The sequence below is a fragment of the Taudactylus pleione genome, unplaced genomic scaffold (genome assembly GCF_031769625.1).
Source record: "Taudactylus pleione unplaced genomic scaffold, aTauple2 ptg000214l, whole genome shotgun sequence".
NCBI lineage: Eukaryota > Metazoa > Chordata > Amphibia > Anura > Myobatrachidae > Taudactylus > Taudactylus pleione.
The window spans coordinates 3627867-3648994 of NW_028284616.1; the positions used below are offsets into that span (position 1 = coordinate 3627867).

General features: G+C 40.4%; 1 protein-coding gene across 1 annotated transcript; it reads right to left on the reverse strand.

The window, feature by feature from the left end:
* Positions 1-5537: 5537 nt before the first annotated feature.
* On the reverse strand, positions 5538-7125 carry LOC148517528 (transcription factor Jun-like). Its single transcript, XM_088478503.1, has one exon. It carries the CDS (start codon positions 6994-6996, stop codon positions 5572-5574), a length of 1425 nt encoding a protein of 474 aa, XP_088334629.1. The 5' UTR covers positions 6997-7125; the 3' UTR covers positions 5538-5571.
* Positions 7126-21128: the final 14003 nt, after the last annotated feature.

The window sequence follows — 21128 nt, forward strand, 5'->3', positions numbered from 1 at the left end:
ACAGGCTATTTAGAACAGATTTCTAGATAGGGTTTCCGTTGATGATTATCATTTTAAATTTTGAGTTTTACAGGCATATGATATAAATAGTGATACATAAACTGTGGGCCGTGATAATTATAAGAGATGACTACAATACATTGAGGGCTGTCCAATATCAGTCCCTCCCCACTGTGAAACCCGGTGCGGGGACGGTTGCAGTGTGAGCGCCTTTGCTGCGCATTGGATAAGGGGACGTGGCATCACGGGCAGGGGGTGTGGGCAGGGGGCATGGCCTCGCAGACCGAACCCCGTTTTAGTCACTGCAGGGGTCCTGGAGGTGCGGACTGCCCGGGGACCACTCTGTGTGCAGTGGCGGCTCCCTCACTGTGCCAGGAGCCGAGTGCTGCACGTAATGCTACAGTGCAGCGCCCGGCTCTTGTCACTGAGGAGTCAGCATTTAGGTGTCACCCCTCGGTGGGTCTGGCCCGCACCCGCCTTGTGACCCCAGTGCATATCAGTGATCATATGCAAATGATATTTATTGATGTTGGTCACAAACTAAGATACTTATTAACATATCTGGGAAGTCTGCAGCTCAAGAAATTCCCAGCTTTTCTCTTAATGGATTGACAAATCAGCCATGTAGCCCCAGGAATAAGTCTTTGTAAAATAAATGTAAACAGACAAAATTGTTTGTGTAAGGCAACAATGACTACAGGCAAAGATTTACTCATGAAAAAAATGTACATAAAATAACTAACATTGGCAGCAGGAATGTGATCCTCCAGAGGACAGAAGGTTTCTATACTGGTGGAATTGGTGCCATTTACAGAAGTAGCTATAACGGGATCAGAAGTAGTTATAAAAGGATGCGGTCTGGATGTCTACAGTCACAATGTGGACAAGGACTTAGTAAACACCAGAAAGCTAATCATGTCAGGATCCAGGCTTCGGCTTTTTTACAGAGTCACTATCAACATAGTGACATTCTGAACCAAACCCGCTATAACCTTTAGCAAACAAAAAGCAATTAGCTTAGATTGAGTGTAGCTAGTAAATTAGCCACTAGTGTCTCATAACCATGGTTGGGCTAGAGGAGCTAAAAGCAGCAATGCTTGTAGATTAAAGTTCTGACTACATCTCCCTATCTCTGCACTGTGAACTTTCCCTTTAAAAGGAATTACTGATATAATTAAAAATATTTAGCTGGCTGTAGAGAACATCCAAAATGTCATATCAGCAAAGTAGTAGCAGTTTCCTCCGAACATTTTGATATTCATATATTTCATGTTGAAAATAATTTTATCTCATATTTTTTGAACTCTATTTGAGCCTCTATAGGACCAGCAAATCTATAAAGCAGGTGAATGGAAGCCGTGTCCGACAAATCGGACGGGCACTGGATCATGTAATGTGTACTGACTGCATATGTCGGGTGGTCACATTTCTGGGTACACACATCGGTAAGTGTGTATCCAGCTGTGATTTGTGTTACTCACATTTTGGCCCCCTTTCACAAATAAAGCACGGCTAAAATTGTTTTACTTTCCCGTGCCATCATTAATACTGTACTACCAATATGACCTTCGGTAGCTACTCCCATTTCTAGAAACTGAATCATTTTATAAAGCAGGAAATTTAAAAAAAGGAAAAGGAATGGATCATAGAAAGCAACAGAAAAAAATGTAGTTACTAAGTAGTGCTTATCTATTCTTATTTTAAGGAAAGTTCTGCAAAATGTGTATTAAAATTAGATCTCTTAATGTAAAGAAAACAATTAGAAAAAAAAAACATTATGTTGATCCATTGCTTTGTTTTTGCAGCTGTCAGATAAAGAGTACACAAAAGCAAATCTGCCCTTCTAATATACTCCACATCTTCACGAGTTCTCTTAGGCTAATGCGAAGCAGAGATACAGGAATGACATACAATGACTAAATTCCTGTTACAAATGATTGTACTACAAAATGCCCTGACTATGACACAATACTTTGCCTCAAAAACACACACAAGTTTGTACACTGCCTTAACAACAGTTACTAAAAACATAATAGGACTGAAACAACTACCTGTAAAAAGGAGCTGAAATACTGCTTGTTATGTCAAGCTTGATACTACAGAAAAGCATAGGGTATACAAGTCCAAACATTTGTCTTTAGTACAACACAAGTACCAAAAACAATGCTCACAGCTACTACATTAAAATATGGATTTCACTCACCGTCTTTTTCTAAAGACACAATAGAATTACAACATAGGTAAACGTTATATGAGCTGGTGTGGGAATTTTGGCATAGAAAGTATCACAAGCCACTGCAACAAATTTCTACAATACAAATAACATCAAATACACAAACTTTTCTTACTTTGCCACATCTTATGCATCAAGAAAGAAAATCATGTCTAACATCTCTTTGTTTGTGTAGTACAATAATGTTTTTCACATTTAAAGTATAAAATTGCCGACATGATAATCTCTCAACAGAGAGACAAAAATGTGTTGCAAGGTTTTTGAATGACCACCATATTCTAGATGACTACATTAAATGTCATCACACTTTCAGTAAAAAGAATCCAAATTCTTTTTCAAACACCTACTGTGAAACATAACATGATCCCAAAAAAATGTTGCAATCCCTTAACGGGTCACTCTTTAGTGCACTAGTACGTGATTTAAATTCCACGTACAGCACGTTCAGCTGGAATGTACACATTAAGAAAGAGGCATATAGAGGTTCTGCTTGTTCCTGTCTTACAAACATGCCTCTTTCAAATAGTTTCTTACAAAAATAGAAGATATAGAAACAAGTTTCAATAAATAAATAGAATCTCAATACTCATAGTATGAAGGGAAAATAAGCACAATGTAGAGCAAAGTCACAAAAACAAAATATTTAAGATAAAAACTTAAAATTCTAAATTTTTCCCTCATTCTACAGGCATTTATGTCTGAATTGCAAATTGAATACAATGTGCAACAACCATATAGCTTTTTATATACACATTTCAAATTTTAGCAAAAATACAATGACATTTATATTTAGAAAATAAATATATACCAAATATTGACAAATATTTATCATATTTCAGAGTGTTTACATGTGATGTATAAAAAAAAAATAATTTTTGTTTAGGTCAGGGAAACCTTTGGTGGGCAAGACCCAGCTTCTGTCTTTATATCAGCTTTGTAACACGTTGCTCAGTCTTTCATTAAATGTACTTAATTACTTTCCTGTTTTCAATTTATGTATTGTACTTAAAAAATAGAATGCATAGGAAAATAAATAATTATGCAACTTTGTTACAAATTAGGTATGCAAATAGAGGATCATGACGGCTCATGTTCTGGGTCCCAAGCCAAAAGTTAAGAGCCACTACATAAGGCTAAAAGCCAAATGAAAATGAAACTGGGTAGTCTATACAAGTTGGATAAAGCAAAGCTTGGGTCATGTATTTGTACAATACTATAAACTCATGACTGGACTGTATCTGCATACATTGTAAAAGTAAACTTCTATAGGTTACACACAAAGCTTTTCCTATTTAAAATAGAGTTCTGATTTATAAGGCCATGTGCTAAAATAATTTTATATCCATATATAACTCATGGATGATAAAAGCAACATGGTCCATACTTTTTGTAAATTAAATAAATGTTAAATAAGTTGCATTTAAAACACAGCAATAAACTATATAAAAATACATTTAGAACTTAGTGCAATATCCAAAAAACATAAGATTGCTTCAGACTAAGTGCAATAAATAAAATATAGGTCTTAGTCTAAGCACATTATGGTCATCTATTGTTTCATGACTTTAAAATACTTGACATTTTAAAAACAATTTTTAAAATATTAGAAAATATGTTAGCTATCATTAAGCTGTTTAATAGCTCTCCCTGTCTTAAGTGCATATTCACTTACATTTAACTAGCAATGGATCTATAAGTTAAGCAGAATTTGGTCCACAACTATTTTTTTCTGTGTATGGAATGTTACATTTAGCTTATTAATGTTAGCTTGTCAGTCTGTACAGTACTTGTGTCCATAGTGTAGGGAGGGAGGGGGGAGCATGACATATGTCTACTGGAAGGGAGGCTTCATTTTATGTAACTGTTACAAATGTTAGGGTTGTGCCATGCAGTTTTTGTCCTCAGCTTCCAAAGTGCTCACGCCTAATTTTAATATATTTTATTGCAGCAGGAAAAGTCCAGCACTTTCATAATGTCACATTTTATCATGTATTTATTTGTATTGGAGCGGTTTTGTACTAAGTGCTATGGACACTGTTGTCATTTTAAAACCAATTGCATGATTAAAATGCTTACATAAGATCTCCATTTTAGCCATACAAATGATTTGAAAGTGAAGCAATCACACACTGAGCTAATTTGCAGTGAAAAGCGCTTGTATGAAACAACACTTAGGGGTATATTTACTAAAGTACGGGTTTTTAGATTTGGAGTTGCTCATAGCAACCAATCATATTCTACGTATCATTTATCTAGCACCATCTAGAAGATAATAGCTAGAATCTGATTGCTTGGGAATGTCTCAGTTTACATGTCACTTGGGGCTATATTTACCAAAGTGAGGGTTTATAGAAGTGGAGGTGTTGCCCATAGTAAATATAACCCTTGGTATCTGCCTCAAATTCTGTACAAAAAGAAACAGCAACATGTTTTGGAGAGAGTTGGGGGATAGAGGGTTGTGGCATAAAATATTTTTTCCCATTGTGAAGACATTAAAATAAAATTCACAAAATATCACTTATACAGTGTAATGTATACATTAAAACCTGATAAATGTGTTTAATTCACTCTGAAGAATTAACACATTATGTCCCTTTCTAGAAAATGCTATGTTATAAGCTGTCTTTCAACCAAACCAGAACGTTTTGGCAATGGACATTAAAAATACATTTTGCATAAACTATATTTCTATTTACATTCCAGTTACAAATGCACTGAATATTGTTCCTCAACAACTCAATGTAATGGCCCTTTGATATCCATGTTAACAGGCATTTTTATCCCTTTTACTGTTGTATACAATACAAAATTTGCTCTGTTTGTGGAGCAACACATCCAAACAAGTCCAGCAAGTTAAATAAAGGCTGAGTGGAGGGTGGGGTTGTAGAAACTCATTCTTAGGAACTCAATGTCACTCTATGGTCTTGAAAAATAATTATAATCCTTTCAGATTATTTTACTGCTTATAGCAAACAGTATTGCATGGTTCCCTCTCGCACCGTGCAATGCTATGGGATAAATAAAGCTCCTTTACCACACTGCAAAATTGATGAAATCACATCATCAATCTTTGAACTTGCAGACCATACAGTGATTGGCCAACAGACTTGTTTGCAGGCACATATGCATTTCCTATGTGCAATTCTCCCACTGCATATCTTTTCCTTACATTTGCCCCAATACGGCTTGCCTAGGAAAAAAAGGAACAAATAGGAAGGGAAGTCAGCCAAATGAAAGAAATGCTGCAACCCACGTTCCCAAGGCTTGTTCTGCTGTCTCTTACTGTAGAAGTCACTACCTTTGTTATAACAATATAGATTAGACCTTTTATAGCCCTTTCAGCAGATAGAGCTTTCTCCTGACTTGGAGGCTGGTGAAGTTTTGGCAACAGCTATCTGACAACCGCTTGTGACGTGGCTCATAACCTTATGCTTGAGCTGAGATACTTGCTCACGCAGGAGACTGGCAGTGGAAGCCAGGTCAGAGTTTTGGGACTTGAGTACCTTCACCTTCTCCTCCAGGCGTGCAATACGCTCCAACTTTCTTTTACGGCATTTTGAGGCAGCAATTCTGTTCCTCAGTCTCTTCCGCTCTGCCTTGATACGCTCCTGAGTCTCCAAATCAATTGGGGATAGTGTCGGTGGTGTGCTTGCATCTCCACCACCAGGTGGTGCACTGGACTGTGACACATCAGGTACTGTTTGAGGCTCATCTAGAGGACCCCTTACCGTATGCAGACGGTTGATCCCAGGGAAGTGGAGCTGTACTGTGGGTGTGCTACTAGCAGAATTACCAGTATAGCTACCTACAGGAGAAGGTTGAGGAAGAGGAGGACTAAGCTGCGTACCAGCTGCAGCTGGGTTAAAACTACTAAGGTTAGTATAGACTGGTACCTCCCCAGTTGGATGTAGGGAGCGAGTTGGGTAAGAAGGGGAACCTGTAGCAAGAGTAGATGGTGAAATAGGTACTCCCAGTAACTGGTTCTGTTTGTGTAGGTCAGCCAAGGCCTTTACAAAGCCATCTGCAAAGCCTTCCTGCTCTTGTGTGATTGCCTGCTGGTTGCGGTAAAGAAAGGGATGTGGTACTGTGGTAGCAGGCACTGTAGTACCCTGCAGTGGCAGTGCAGCAGAAACAGCACCGGTATTGTTGCTGGTTGTGGCAGAAAGACCAGGGTTGGCAGCCTGGATTAGGAGATGTTCCAGTTCTGGAGGAGAAAGCTTAAGCAGGTTCAGAGCAGCAGATGAAGCTGTAGGGAGGAGAGAAACATCTGATGAAGTGTTTGCACTATTGCTACTGCCTGATGTACTGTTTCCTGCTACTACCTCAGCTGTACCACCTTCTCCTGTAGCTGGCACTGGGTTAAGGTTATTCCCAACCACCACTTCACAACTGCTTCTTGAAGAATCACCCATTTCACCAGTCCCATTCTGCATCAATTTCAGTACATCGCTGCCATGGGTAATTACCTCCAAGAATCCAACAGGCATGACAGCAGGTGGAACAGAGGCTGCTGTCACTGCAACCATGCTTTTTTTTTTAAGGTTGCTACTTTGGATGATGATATTGGCACTTATCAGCTTGTGCTCTGGGGTGTACCTTATCCCAGTCTCTCCTCCACTAGCTTGGTGAGTTCCTGGTGTATCGCCTGAAGAACTGCCACTATATCCTGAAATTTGAGTATAATCCTGCAAATTCAGAGTATCCTCGTGATAAAATGGGGGCTCCATTTTCACATGATCAGTGGTAGTGCTTGTCATCATCATTCTTTTACCAGCTATTTCAATAAGAGGTGATATATGCTGTGAAAACGTACTATTGGCCTCTTCAACTACCTCTATATAAATAGTTTATACGTTTATGTTTTTGCTATCCTAACACTTCCATTCACAATCCAGCGATGGGTAAATGATGTGTATCTAGTAGGCAGCAACCAGAAAAACAAAGCTTGCAATGATAATTACTCTGTAGTATGACACACAAGCACTGGAACAGAAATCGCCAACTTCAGAGAGGATAGTTTTCTTATCAGGAATGACCTATGAAAGAAAAATACAGATTTTATTAACTGGAGAGTAAATAAGAAAATGCAGCACTGCTTGAATGGCAACATGGAGCTCAGGGCCGTAACTAGGGTAGTGCGACCTGGACCATGGCACAGGGCACCGCAGGGCAGGAGGCGCTGTTTGGGCCTGACAATTTTCTGTTTATTATCATTCTCACTTGTAGCTTCCTCTTATTTTATCCCCAGCATCTCCTGGCCTCCACTATCTCTTCCCTGCCCCTTCCCCATGAGGCCATTCCCCTTTTTTGGGTGCTTTATGTCCCTATTTGAAAAATAGGGGGGCCAAAATGCTCTTTCTGGCACAGGGCACCAAAAAGTCTAGTTACGGCTCTGATGGAGCTATACATTAAGTCACTTACATTCTATGCATGAATGACAGGTAGGTGAATATCTAAATACTATAGTGAAACAGAACAATCCGTGCACATGCACAATGTTGTATTACACACAGAAATAGGCATGTGAAAATATATATATATATATATATACACACACACACACACACATAACAAGTGTAAGTAATCACCCAGCCACCATACTGGGATTAGCACATCTACATGACACGGACTCTGTGCGGAGAGATACTATAACCCCTATGCAGCAACTTACCCCATGGGGGAGAGGAGAGGTGTCCACTAATGTCACTATCGCTGTGTCCAAGGAAACTGAAATTGTACAGAGTTTTGGCAGACAAAATCTACATAAATCCTTAGTATGTTCAGGGACTATGATGAGCGCAGTTGTGTTACTGGAGCGTATGAGGGTTAGCACCAGTCCTGCACAAGTAGGCCAGGAGCGGATCTATTCTTTTCTTTTATATGCATTTTAGGATACAAGTTGGTTCAGATTGTTCTTTGCTTGGTGAATGTGGGCTGGCAAATTGAAGTGTTATATTGTGCTCACATGTAAAAACAAGGTTTTGCAGGTGCAGATGTGTACACACTCGTCTTTGAAGGAGTCACCCCAATCAGCCCCTCATGGTGCACCACATCCAGTGAGACTGTTAGCGACCTTCGTCTTTTTTTGATATGCAAAGCTTGTATATCTGTGTGCGACTGAGCCTTTAAATTTGTATACGAAGTGCTACAATGTAGCGGACAAGGCTTTTTTCATTCCAGGTTCCGTTGTGCTTCAGATACAAACTCAGGTGCACACAAATATACAAATGTTGCATATCAAATTAATCAGCGCAGTCTGCTGGTGCGTTATAGTCGCATCTTACTATTATTATTATTCATTTATATGGAACCACAAGTGTCCCGCAGCGCCTTACAAGGTACATAAACAAAAAGTTGACCAGTGACTTACTGTACAATACAATACAATACAGGACATGGATAATCTACATTGCTACATTAGCGACCATAACACCCACATAAGCAGCAGAGCATAAGCAACCAAGTGTTAGGTGCCCTAGTGGGAAGTAAGAAGTAGTTGAAAGTAATGTAAGGAGAAGCACAAGAGGGTAGAGGGCCCTGTTCGTAAGAGCTTACATTCTAAAAGGGAGGGGCAGACAAACAGGTGTGACACAGATCTTATTGCGACTTAGGCCCGTATTCAATTACAGGCGAAAACTCGTTATTGGCGATAATTTATCGCCGATGATGTAATTTTCACCTGTTGTAATTATCCCCGTATTCAATTACAAAGACTTTTCGCCAGTGCGAAAAGTCTTTGTAAAAAAACGGGGATAAGTTTTCTCCAGCCTTTAGCTAGCGAAAAAAAAAGTGCAGAATTGAGGTTTAGAGGTGCAGGCTTAAAAAAAATAGCCTGCACCCCTGGGAATGCCCCGTAAAAACAATATGTGTCAAAAAAAAAGTTTAAAAAAATTTGGGACACCCCAAAAAATTTACTTGAATTTTGGGGTTAAAAAAAAAATGGGGGACCAAATCCTAAAGTAGCTAAATAGATTCCAGAGGGGTTCCAAAGTATGCGGCAGGTGTTTTCTTCATTGCGGGTAGTAGCGGCAGGTGCATTTTTGAAGAATTTATAAAAATCATTTTAGGGACTTAAAAATATGCTTGCACCCATTTTCATGTACCCCAAATTTGATGGGCAAAGTTATTTCCCCCCCCAAAAAAAACTTAAATGCTATTCTTCATCACCTTCTTCACAGGCACATTTATGCACCTGCCACGGCTATTTAAAAGCCTAACTTCTCTTCAGCAGGTAAAAACGAGTGATCCCTCATGTCTGGACATCTTTAGGGGGGCCAAGGATGATTTCCCGGAAATTGACAGGTTTTTCGCCGCTTCAAGTTTCGCCGGGCCCCCTTTTCACGTCCATAGGAATTCAATACGGGGATAATCGGGCACACGTGCGATACTTTTCCGCCTAGAAAAAAGGCAAAGGAGGCGAAAAGTCTGGACTTTTGCCCTCAAACTAGTTGCATTTACGGCAAAAAGACGCCTGGCGCTAGCAGAGTCTCAAGGAACCTGACAACTCACTTACATCAGGCATGTCGCACAGCGTGGCTTATTGAGGCTAGATGTATGAGGACACATCTGTACAACACATGAATTTGCTTTAAATGTGGTGCCTAAGGAGAACTTGTGGGCTTCTAAACATAACCCAAAGGGAATAGTATATATTTAAATATTGGCTGCATTTGCTAATACAGTAGAACCCTGTCTAACAAATGCTAGTCACAACAGCCACAATGAGGATTAGTGCGCATCAAACCGAATGTACACAAAACATGCATGCCGCCTCATGTCGTCTGCCTCTTTTAAGGCACCGCCCCCTCCCCACACACACATATGTATTATCCCAAGCAACACTCTTACTGTACATTGTTCTGCTGCAGCTACAGTGAAATCCAATTCATTCAGGAACTGTTTAATGCACAGACAGTTACACATTAGGTCCCACATGCACCCACCTGATGACAATGTGAGCATCATGGCAATAGATGGAGATAGTCTCAGTACCTCCTCCATGGACCTAACAGACTACTGTAAAAATAAGAGACAGGAGGGAGAAGAGGGGCAGGTGGGTGACATGGGGGGACAGCAGGGCTGAGAAGGTGAAGAGAGACGGGGTATATAGAGACAGTGTAGTGGGAGGGAAGGAAAGTGGGAAATAAAACAAATAGACAAAAACAGGAGGGAATAAAAGGGAAAGAGAAACAGAGAGATGGCATCGAAAGACAGAGAGACATCACCAGGCTGGAGTACAACCACAGAATCTATAGCTGATGTACATGATGCAGTCAGCTGTCTGCAAGCAGAGCAGTCCTGTGTTCCAATCCCTACAACCCTATAGTGATCCTAACACTTGCAGTAATGGTTAGTGCTAAACTTTAAAATCTCTGTCTGTGGGAAACAGAGAAATATAGTAAAAATAGCATATATCATTCCAAATAATTGTAGCTGTGTTAGATCACCTTTCCAATGGCCTTATGTGAACAAATATAACAATAACCAGTGTCTTTAGCAAAGAATTAACTGTCCATGCATACATTAATTCCGGTGTTAGTAGTTCCAAGTGACCATAAATATTAGTCAGCTGTCTGTGTCTGCACACTCAGCATTAAACAGTCTGCATTTAACTCACAGCTTGAATCAAACTGTGTGATGCAGGCAGTGATATATACGGCAGACACTGCCCTGGGAGTCTCAGTAGGGTGCAGGGCAGGCTCATGAGCTTCGTTCCGCACTCGATAGATCCAGACTGTGGCAGACAGTATAATCAATCTAAAATCTTTGATCCCGGCAAAGCATACAGAGATTACAAACAGCCAGTATGGGAACCTTACGCCACTCCACTGCTTGTGGGGGACAGATTGCTCACATCCACACGATGCTACGTGGGGGCGATCGCCCCCTCTGGATCGGGCACTGCCGGTGGCAGCGTCACATTCCCCCATCTACTTTCTCATCCTCCAGATAAATCACACTCCTCCCCAGCCTCACCAGCCCCTGTGCTCCTTACCTGTCCAGTGTTTCCACTATGAATTCTCGGAATTCCCTGATGCGACCTGTTTTTTCCTGGTCAAAATCTCAAAATTCCTGGTGTTTCCTCTGCATATTCCGTTTAGTTATAACACTGTAATAGATGCTTCAAAAGCCAAAGTTTATGTCAAAGCTTACAACATGATAGTCCCTGCATTATTTTCTTTGTTTGTGCAGTCTGCAAAAAAGCTAGAGTGACTAGATTCCTGCTGCTGTTGCTGCTTGCACTGTTCAAGTACTCCACCCCTCCCCTCTCCATTCCCTTCCCCTTTCGTTTCTCCAGTCTCCATTCTCCACCCCCTCCCCTCATCTCCTCACCTATGCTAAGTGGCCATAGAGAATAGATTGAAGTCCGAACCTCTTCGAATCCCAGATTTAAGTGAATTTAAAATCATATACACATTTTTGGTATACTGTACAACTGACTTTTATTATTTTTATTGACTTGCAGTTGCAAATGCAGGTATATTCTCCAGGGGGATGTAGTGAAAAGGTCAACAATGACAATGTCAGCACTAATGTTGACAATTTTGATGTTGACATTGTTACAATGTCAACAGGTGTGACGCTATTCTAAGGATTTAACACCAAACAATTAAGATAATTAAATGTTAAGGCAATCCAACAAGACAAATTATTATTAATATCCTAGGCAGGGCCAGAATGGCCATCTGGCACTTCTGTTATCTGCAGAGAGACAGGGGCGTGTTGTGAGGCCATGCTCCCACGACTAGTGACACACCTCCGTGAGGTAAGGCATGGCCACTCCCCCTACGGCGCGCGTGCACAGAGGAATGCCACAGTTCATCCCTGATCCTAGACCAGTGTTCTCAAACTCGTTTTAAGGAAGCCTATGCTTGTGTACAGGTCAGGTGGTGTATACTCAAACTGACAAGTACTAAAAACTAAAATTAGTGTTTACACTTACCGTGTTTTTTTCCCAATTAATGGTGAAAAATGTCCCCTGTCAGGAGTCGGACCCTCGGGAAATTGATTGTAAAAATGGGAAAAATACATTTTGGAAAGAATTTTATTTTTTTTGTCTTAAAATGGCAGCTGACTGTCCTGCCTATTGGGGCAGAAGCATGTCACTCAATGTGACTTTAAAATCTGTATTTACTGTAGTCTAACAGTCCAGGTTTTAGAGAGATCCTCCATACTTAACAGTCCAGGTTTTAGAGCTATCCATGCTTAAACACAGAGGACATTAGTATCTCAGTCAGTTTGATTATACCATCTGTGCACAAGCATGGACAGCAAGCGTACCGGAGGACACAATAGGGGTCTATTTACTACTTTGATGGAGATAAAGTGGAAGGAGATAAAGTGCCAACCAACCAGCTCCTAACTTTCATTTTTCAAACACAGCCTGTGACATGGCAGTTAGGAGCTGATTGGCTGCTATTTTGTCTCTGTTCACTTTATCTCCAACCAAGGCTTAGTAAATAGACCCCAAAGTTTAAGAACCACACAAGTCAACTCCTAGAGAATATTTACAATAGAACAGGCCTGGCCAACCTGTAGCTCTCCAGCTGTTGTGAAACTACAAGTCCCAGCATGCTTTACCAGCTGATCAGTGGAAGGGCATGCTAGGTCTTGTAGTTTTACAACAGCTGGAGAGCCAGAGGTTGGTGAGGTCTGCAATGTTACTTCTTCATAGTCAGGTGTAGTTCAGGCACTCACAGTGTTATAGGAAATATAAAAAACTAGATATTTAGTTACTATCTGCAAACTCAACACAAATGCTTATTAAAAGATCACAAATGCTTATTAAAAGCAAATCCTAGCTACTGTCTAGGACAGGTGTTATTGCTGGACTTTATCCCATTCCAATCCCAACAGAAAAAATGAACAGCGCTTAGGGTACATAAATAACAATAATATACATAGAAGTAGAAGTTGAACAATAAATACTAAGCTGGTATAAAAATTGTATTGGGTATGAATAATCTCCCTAAAAACATAACAACGGTAGACAAAAGCTAGGTTTAGGTATATATTATTTATAGATAAACATTTCAGATTCAAGTTGTCTGGCTTAAGAGCCAACAAAAATATACAAGTAATATCACCACCAGTTTGCAGCACATAAGTTTGATGGGGGCATATTTATCATCACTAAAAGATTAACTTTTACTTACTTTTCCATTGAAAATGTAAGTGTCGGGTCCATTCATCACATAGGTAATGCAGTAGATATCAAGGATATCTGCTGATTACCTATCACTCCTGATCTGGACCGCTGTCCCCATACTGTAATATAGGTATGTTGCAAATATCTCATTTGACAAGCTCCGAAATAAAAAAAAAATCGGAACTCTTTAATGTAAGTGTATGTCATCTCAGGCTGCAAATGACTATACAAGCTGCTGTTTACAAGGCAGCTTGTGCGAGAGTGGGATCTTCTATTTAGATCCTTCCCTGTTGATGCTGCAGCTCCTCCCCCTCCCCTCTCTGTGTGGAAGGCTGCATTGCTACAAAGCAAGTATCACAGTGTGACAAGCAAATCTCACAGAACAGGGGTGAATGTGAAATACACAATGGTGCCTGCGTGTGTAACTTTGAATGTGATAGCTGCTCTGTGCAAATATAAAAGGGGATAATTGGCTTTGTTAGATTGCTGTCCTACATCATCAGCTACATGTACAATGTAATAGAGTAGCCAATGAGAAGGAAATGGTATGTGAAGGGAGGATTGTGGAGACTGACAGCTCGTGACATCACATAGGGGCATGTACTCGTTCGTGAGATGTAAATAAGTCCTGGGCAGCTAGTGAGACAGCATAGACTCTAATGTGTTAAAGAATCAGAGGTTATTCCCAGTGTAACACATGATACTGTTCAAACTGTCAGCTAGTTACAGATACCAGAGTTTACTGATCACAAGAGAATGTGATATGGCTGCTCCACACTAGGAGAGATTTCAACCATTGCATATTCCCTGGCTTATTGAGGTGCGTACACAGATGGACCGGAGAGATATGAAGATTGATAAGGATGCGGGCCTGTAGGTGATATTTTAAGCCCTTCAGAAAAGCTGCCAATGCAAATACAGCTGCTTTTTGGAAGCAGTGACTATATGCAGCTGGGTGATGAATAGCCCCGGTATTTAAGTGTTGCACAATTTTCAGCACAGCAAGGTTGAAACTAGACTAACACTGCTGCTAATATGAACATCATGAATATATTACTATAATACACCAACAGCAGCATATAGCAGGAGCACTAACTTTTTTTATTAGGCACGTAATCAATGAGCTTGGAGGAATCATTTTCAAACACTTCAAAAATAGTCTGTACAGTATCATCATGCCACGTACTAGGCTTGAACTATGAAGAGACGTATGATCTCAGACTTGTAGCTGAAATGACATTGTTCTGTGCATAGGGGTCAAAATCAGTGGTGTGGGTAATATACATACAGTATACCTGTCTCTTCTAAATGTTGGCATTTTTAGGTTTTCTATGTATGAGTACCATACAGGGAATAGCCATTTCCAGATCAGTATGAGGATCCTGTTGAAAACATACGGTAGGTGTACTACTGTAACTACACACATGAGAGAAGTACAGTACAGAGGTAATAAATATAAACCACAGGGATCTTTAGTGCCCCAACCAGTGAGCAGCCCATTGCTCCAGACTTCAGTGTTCAAAATCACAACTTCACGAAAGTTCAGAATAAAAGTAGTTCTCAATCTCAGTCCTCAGGACCCCACATAGGTCATATTTCCAGGTCACCAAGCAGGTGCACAGGTGTATTCATTACTCACTAACACATGTTAAAATATCCATAGGTGGAGCTGATTATTTCACTTGTGATTATATAGACAGATCCTATTTCAGTGATTAACTATTATAGAATAGAACACTATACACAGATTATACAACATATTCTTTTAACTGTGTAATGATAATTGAGAAGGCACAAGACATTATAGACATACAGCCCTAATATGTGTATCTACCCCTCAATCAATAGTACAGTGTCATATTCAATATATTGATTGCTGGGTGTCTGATGGTTGCTGGTAAGTTGTAACTGGTTTAATGATGTGTCTTTTTCATCTTTGGGTGAACAACAAATACTACAGTCTAAACAAGATAGACATAATTTAATGGCATGCCAGATTCCAACACAGTTTGTGTCACACTCACTCTGCATGGTTCTGTTCGGAATGAGTGGTGGGCTGCTGGCCGTCTTTGCAACTGCGTGCTACTGCTGATGGTGTGTGCAGAGCTTCACTCAGTGATGGTCATATGCAGACAGAGTTAAACACCCTTTAAGTATCCTGGATTTAACCACTAGAGTTCTATAAATGGGGATAGGGTCAATATCCCAGCAAGTGGGATAACTGCGCTTAGAATAACGGTATCGGAATCCTGACACCTGTCAGAATCCTGATGCCGGCATCATAAAGGTAAGTAATAGGGTTAGGGGGAGGATTAGGGTTAGGCACTAGGCAGGGAGGGTTAGGCACTAGGGTGTGTTAGGTATGGGGTGCGGGGAAGGAGGGATAGGGGAAGGGTTAGGATACCTACAGACAGGTGTCGGTATCTTAAACCTGTCGGGAAACCGGCATTGGGATTTTGACACCAGGGACCCCGAGCGCCGGCATCCTGTACCCAACCCCTATAAATGTTTTATGTACATTTTCTAATATATTTATCTCGTCCCACCCATTGCAGTGCGTTGACTATCATTTAATGCTCTATTACAGTACATTTAGTACACAGTATAGGGAACACAAGACAAAATTAAGCTTTGACAAGGTTACAGTGCCTATAATTAACCAGAAAGTATCCTGCTTAGAGCCTGACTACATTACTGTCAGCAATGAAAGACCTTGTACACATATGTGTTATTTTATATTGTATGAAAAATAATTAAATGTGCAGTAATTCTGAGGTCCAAAAAATAATGCAAACATATGGACCTATACACACACACTTTCTATCAAACATGCACTTTGCTTTGGTTTCCATTTAAGGATGGTCATAACTTCTTTAGCGAGTGACATTCGTACAGTAGTTAGCTAACAGTGGTACATTTATCTTACCATTTATCTTTATGACTGTACTCACAATGGGGACCCAACAAAACCTCTTCGACTTCAGCAAAGACTTCCAGGCTTTGCTGCATCCCAGGCAGGTTTTGTCGCCTGCAGTAGGACTGTCCTACATGCTCGTTAGTCAGCAGTCAGTTGCCAGCAGCGTTAGGCTGCCAGCAACAGAGAAGACCGCAGTGAATTTCGCCGGACAGGTAAGTGACATTAAACACAAGCACCATATTCATAAGAATTACAGTGATACCAGTGGCGGATCCATGTGGGGGAGCCCTGTGCGGGATAGGGAAAGGTCATGACAGACCAATTATGGCCCAGGTTGACACATATCTCTTTATTTTGAAATCAGGCAGAATGATAGCATTACACCAGGCATGGTCGGCTTTTACACTGGCCTCACATGGGTAGTTCCTTTTGCTTGGTGTACAGAAAGCACCAGGTGCCAGGTTCAATGTCCAGTGTAAATCAAACAAAAGAAACAATTCAAGATTCTCAGAATAATAAATAATTAATATATATTGATTTCCAGCAGCTACCAACAATTGAGGATTACATGTTCTCACATATAACACAAAATAGAGATGTGGAAAGATGATATTGAAAAATTCAACAGTAAATAAATATAAATGAAATGTAATTAAATAAACAGCATATAAAATACCTCCCGGGAGTGGGACAATACACAATATTAATAACAGGTTGGGTATGAAATACCAGCAGACGGGATCCCAGCTGTCAGATTACTGACAGTGGCATCCCGATGCTCAGTATCGTGACAGGGGTACTTCCCCCTTCTGCCTCAAACCCTCCTTTCTTGCACCCTAACCCTCCCCACACTGCACCCTCCCCGTTAGTGCCTAACCCTCCCTCTTGGTGCATGAACCTAACCCTCCCAGTTAGTGCCTAACCCCCACCAGTGGTGCCTAAACCTAACCTCCCCTGTCCGTAGCTTAACCCTAACCTTCCCCCCAGAGCCTGCCCCCCCCCCCCCCCCCCGTGGTGCCTAATCCTAGCCCGGCCCCGCTATACTTACGTTCGGGATGCCGGCTGTCGGGATGCTGGCGTCGGGATTTAGGCACCTATGTTTAGTCCCGGGTTTGGATTCTGACGCCAGGATTTCAACAGCCGGCATCCCGTCGGCCGGCAAGGTAACTACATCCCTTAATAACAAGATATGAGAGAATGCAATTATATAAAATATATATAGGAAGTGTATACTGATCCCTCCCAGCACCGCGAGGGGCGCTGGGAGGGATCCAATTGGATTCCTCTCAGGGGGTAGTGCTAATAGAAGTCCATAGGCTTCTTTAGATGGCGTTTCCCATTTCGTAGCTTGGTGCATATGAAATAAGTGGGCAAATCTATGAAACTGTCGTTTTCGGAGGTTTGACCACAAAAACTGCTTTGATGCATCCCACCCATGGTCTCAATCCACTGACAGTGGGTCAGGTACAGCTATGAAGTTGAATCCCATCTCAAGGGTAATAAATCAATTGGTTGCAGGGTAGTGCTGCTGTTAAGGTATTACAGAACTGCAGGGCACTCTGAGGGCTCGTAAAAATAGCAGTTTCATAACTCTCCTCAATGCACTTCTCCATCACACGGACAGCTTCTTCAAGAGGCATGATGGCTGGTTGCTAGTACTGTCAGATGATGACCACTCATGTAACACATTCTAGTAGTAGTGATCTGCTGCCTTCTAATCATATTTCCCAACACAATTTGTCATCAGAGTTGATTTTGGGCCACATCCACTGCAATATGAAAGCAGTTGCCTGATATTGCAGCCTGTGTGGCCAGTATTACATTAGCCAACAGACCACTAACTGATACATGATAAATGAAAGGTATCATTATAAATAAATACATAATATATCAGATTTAAAATACTTCTACAAACATACAAACCATACCACCCCCCCTCCTCCCGATCTTCCCAAGATCTGCTCCTCTCACCCACACTGTCACATTCTAATTTCTAACATTCCCGATAACAGGACTTTTTCGGGGCATCACCCACCCACTCTGTAGATTTCCCATTTCCCTCTCTCTTTCAGCAAGACTTTCCTCTTGACTCCAAATCTTTCCCTGAAAACATTTCTTTGGTAAAGCTTAACAAATTCCTAAACTATCTTGTTAACCTCCCTAGTCTCTACTGCCAGATTATCACTACACTACACAGTCTAAAATTACATTTATCTTCCTTCTATAATATAAAATCCCCTGACCCGGACTGCTGTAGACCACATGCCCCACAAAGCACTATTTTTCTTATTGCTACCTGGTGGCACCAATAAACAGTAAGTTGCTATTAACCTCATGGAACAAACGTCTATTTTCCTATAGAATATAAGCCTATGAGCAGTGCCATCTGTGTACATTTGTTACACCCAGTCTTGTTGTATTACTGTATATGTCCCTAAGTGTAAAGTGCCATAGAGTATGCTGGCACTATGTAAATAAATTATAATAATAAATGAGAGCCCTGAAATGGCTGAAGTATGATTTCCATTAAATGTAGTATAAATCATAGTTAAGCCGCTACAGTGCTTTCTTCTTATTTTGAATATGATTATTCAAAACCTATTGGCACACAGCACCAAGAGGATCTAAGTGTCGTCATATACCTACTGATCAAGTGTACTGTGTAACTTCTAGCATTAAGTTGCTGGGGCTCTGTAATACTATTTACTGACCTCAATTGCTATTACTGCAGCTGAACATTTTATTGTGACATTCAGAATAGTAATTATTGGCTATGGGAGTTCTAAAGCTTTGTAATTATTTCCTAATTATTGTCCATCCTCATACAGGAAACAATTGCAGGGGTTAAATTCAGATAAAGTGATGACCAAGAAATGTGAACTTGACTGATCTGCACAGTACTATAGACATAAATGGTCCCGCTTGTTTGGGAGTAGGATTATAGCGAATGTGCAGTTTCCGTGAATTAGCTGATGGTATACAGAAAAATATCAAAGTGAATACATTTTACTGCAATGTAATTGTGTGTATAAAAAGTCTAAAGGGTCTATTTATTAAACTAGACTAGTATGCCTGTGGCGAACATTTTGTCAATTTGAACCCAGAACATACGTACGGAAAATGCTTCGCCAGATAATGGCTAGATCATATGTTAATATGACAGAATCGGGTAATAAAAGATGTGTGTGAAGCATAACTGGCTAAGCTACGCCCTTTTATGGTTTTTGGAGATTTTTTTATTGTAACATTTTGCCAATTTGTAAGTGCGATGATATATTTGGCCATGGACTCTGAAGCAAAATGGACCATTTCCAGGAGGTATTGCAAGGTGAGCCCCTATAGATGCAAATTATAATGCACTGTTTGTAGCCAGGCGGCCAATCAGGAGCCGAACTGGGCAGAACATAAAAAGTTTCTGCACATGGCTAGGGCGCCAGGTCCATGTGAGAGCACAGAACACTAGTAGTGCTTGAGAACAGCAGCCGGTGGCGGTCAACCCTATCCCGCTTCCCCTGAGTCACTGTGCCGGCTCTATGTTCTGGTAGTTTTCTTGACATTTTCAGGTTAGTTATACTAAAGCATTTATTATGGTTTTTATCTATTTTTTATTTCATCAAATTTTATAGTTTTCTTCCAAATTCTGTAATTTATTGCTGATTGAAATCCGTCGCAATAGAATGACATTAATATCTTACTAAGTCTTTGAGATATTCAAAGAGCGTTCCGGACAAAGGGACTAAGCAAATTATATATATAAGATTTGTGGCTATTCAATTGCTCCTGCAGTAAGCAAGCGACTAGCGGATTTCTACTCGCACTCTCCTGCAAGCAGAAATTCGCATTAACTAGTGCCTCTGGGTTAGTAGTAGGGCTTACCGTATGAGGTAACTGCATCGTGCTCGGGAGATGCAGTTAGTCAAGATAAAATGCACCTACAGGGTTAAATGCCAAATGCGATGCAGTCAATTGAATAGGTCCGGGCACTTAACCTGGCAGCTACATACTCGCAGTGCTAATTGAAGCACCCCCTATGGTTTCTGCTATAATGGCAAAAGCTTAGTTTTTCAGATCTTGGGCTACTGTAATGTAAGATTTTTCATAGAGGGATCCTTTGCTGGGTCCCTGCCCAGAAGCAAACTTATAGGATCAGTTGTCTACTTCTTACTCTTCTCCAGTAGGAGCTCGTGTCATGGTAAAAGAAATTTGTCAAATTCCATATTGCTATAATTTCTTATTGTAATAATAAGAAATTATATTACAATAAGAAATTGTATATATATTACAATAATAAATTATATTTAATGGTAGAAACGACAATATTGTTAAATAGGACCCTAAACAAGCCTGCATGGCTAGGTTTCTACTAAGTCTTAAACAAAACTGTGTATGGACACAGACTCTAGTTTTGGATTATTGCACAAAGTATAACAAAACAAAAAAAATCTCTTTTATAGAAGATAATTTTCAACCCTTTGGTACGCCCTCTATCTTTATATTGAATTTGAGTTTATTTGATTTTGCAGACATGCAGTTGGAATTTCAGTGTGTTTAACTACTAAAAAGATCTAATCACACTGCCTGACTAACCTCTTTCATTTGCTTAGGTATGATTAGTATCTCCTGCACTGATGCTGATTTGTTTATATTTCCTGAAAACGTGCCAAAGAATCTGATGTTACATGAGCACCATCAGCCAGCCCTCTTATTGCTTCTATTAAACCGTGAACTGCACCGTCAGCAGTTTTATAGTTACTTCTCTTTTACACAAGGGGCTTGTGCTTTATTGGGAAATGTGCCACTTTTTATATGTTTAAAGTCTGGGAACTTAT

Excerpts from the sequence above, each read along its gene's own strand:
- LOC148517528 (XM_088478503.1), bottom strand. The coding sequence starts at position 6,996 with ATGATGATGACAAGCACTACCACTGATCATGTGAAAATGGAGCCCCCA.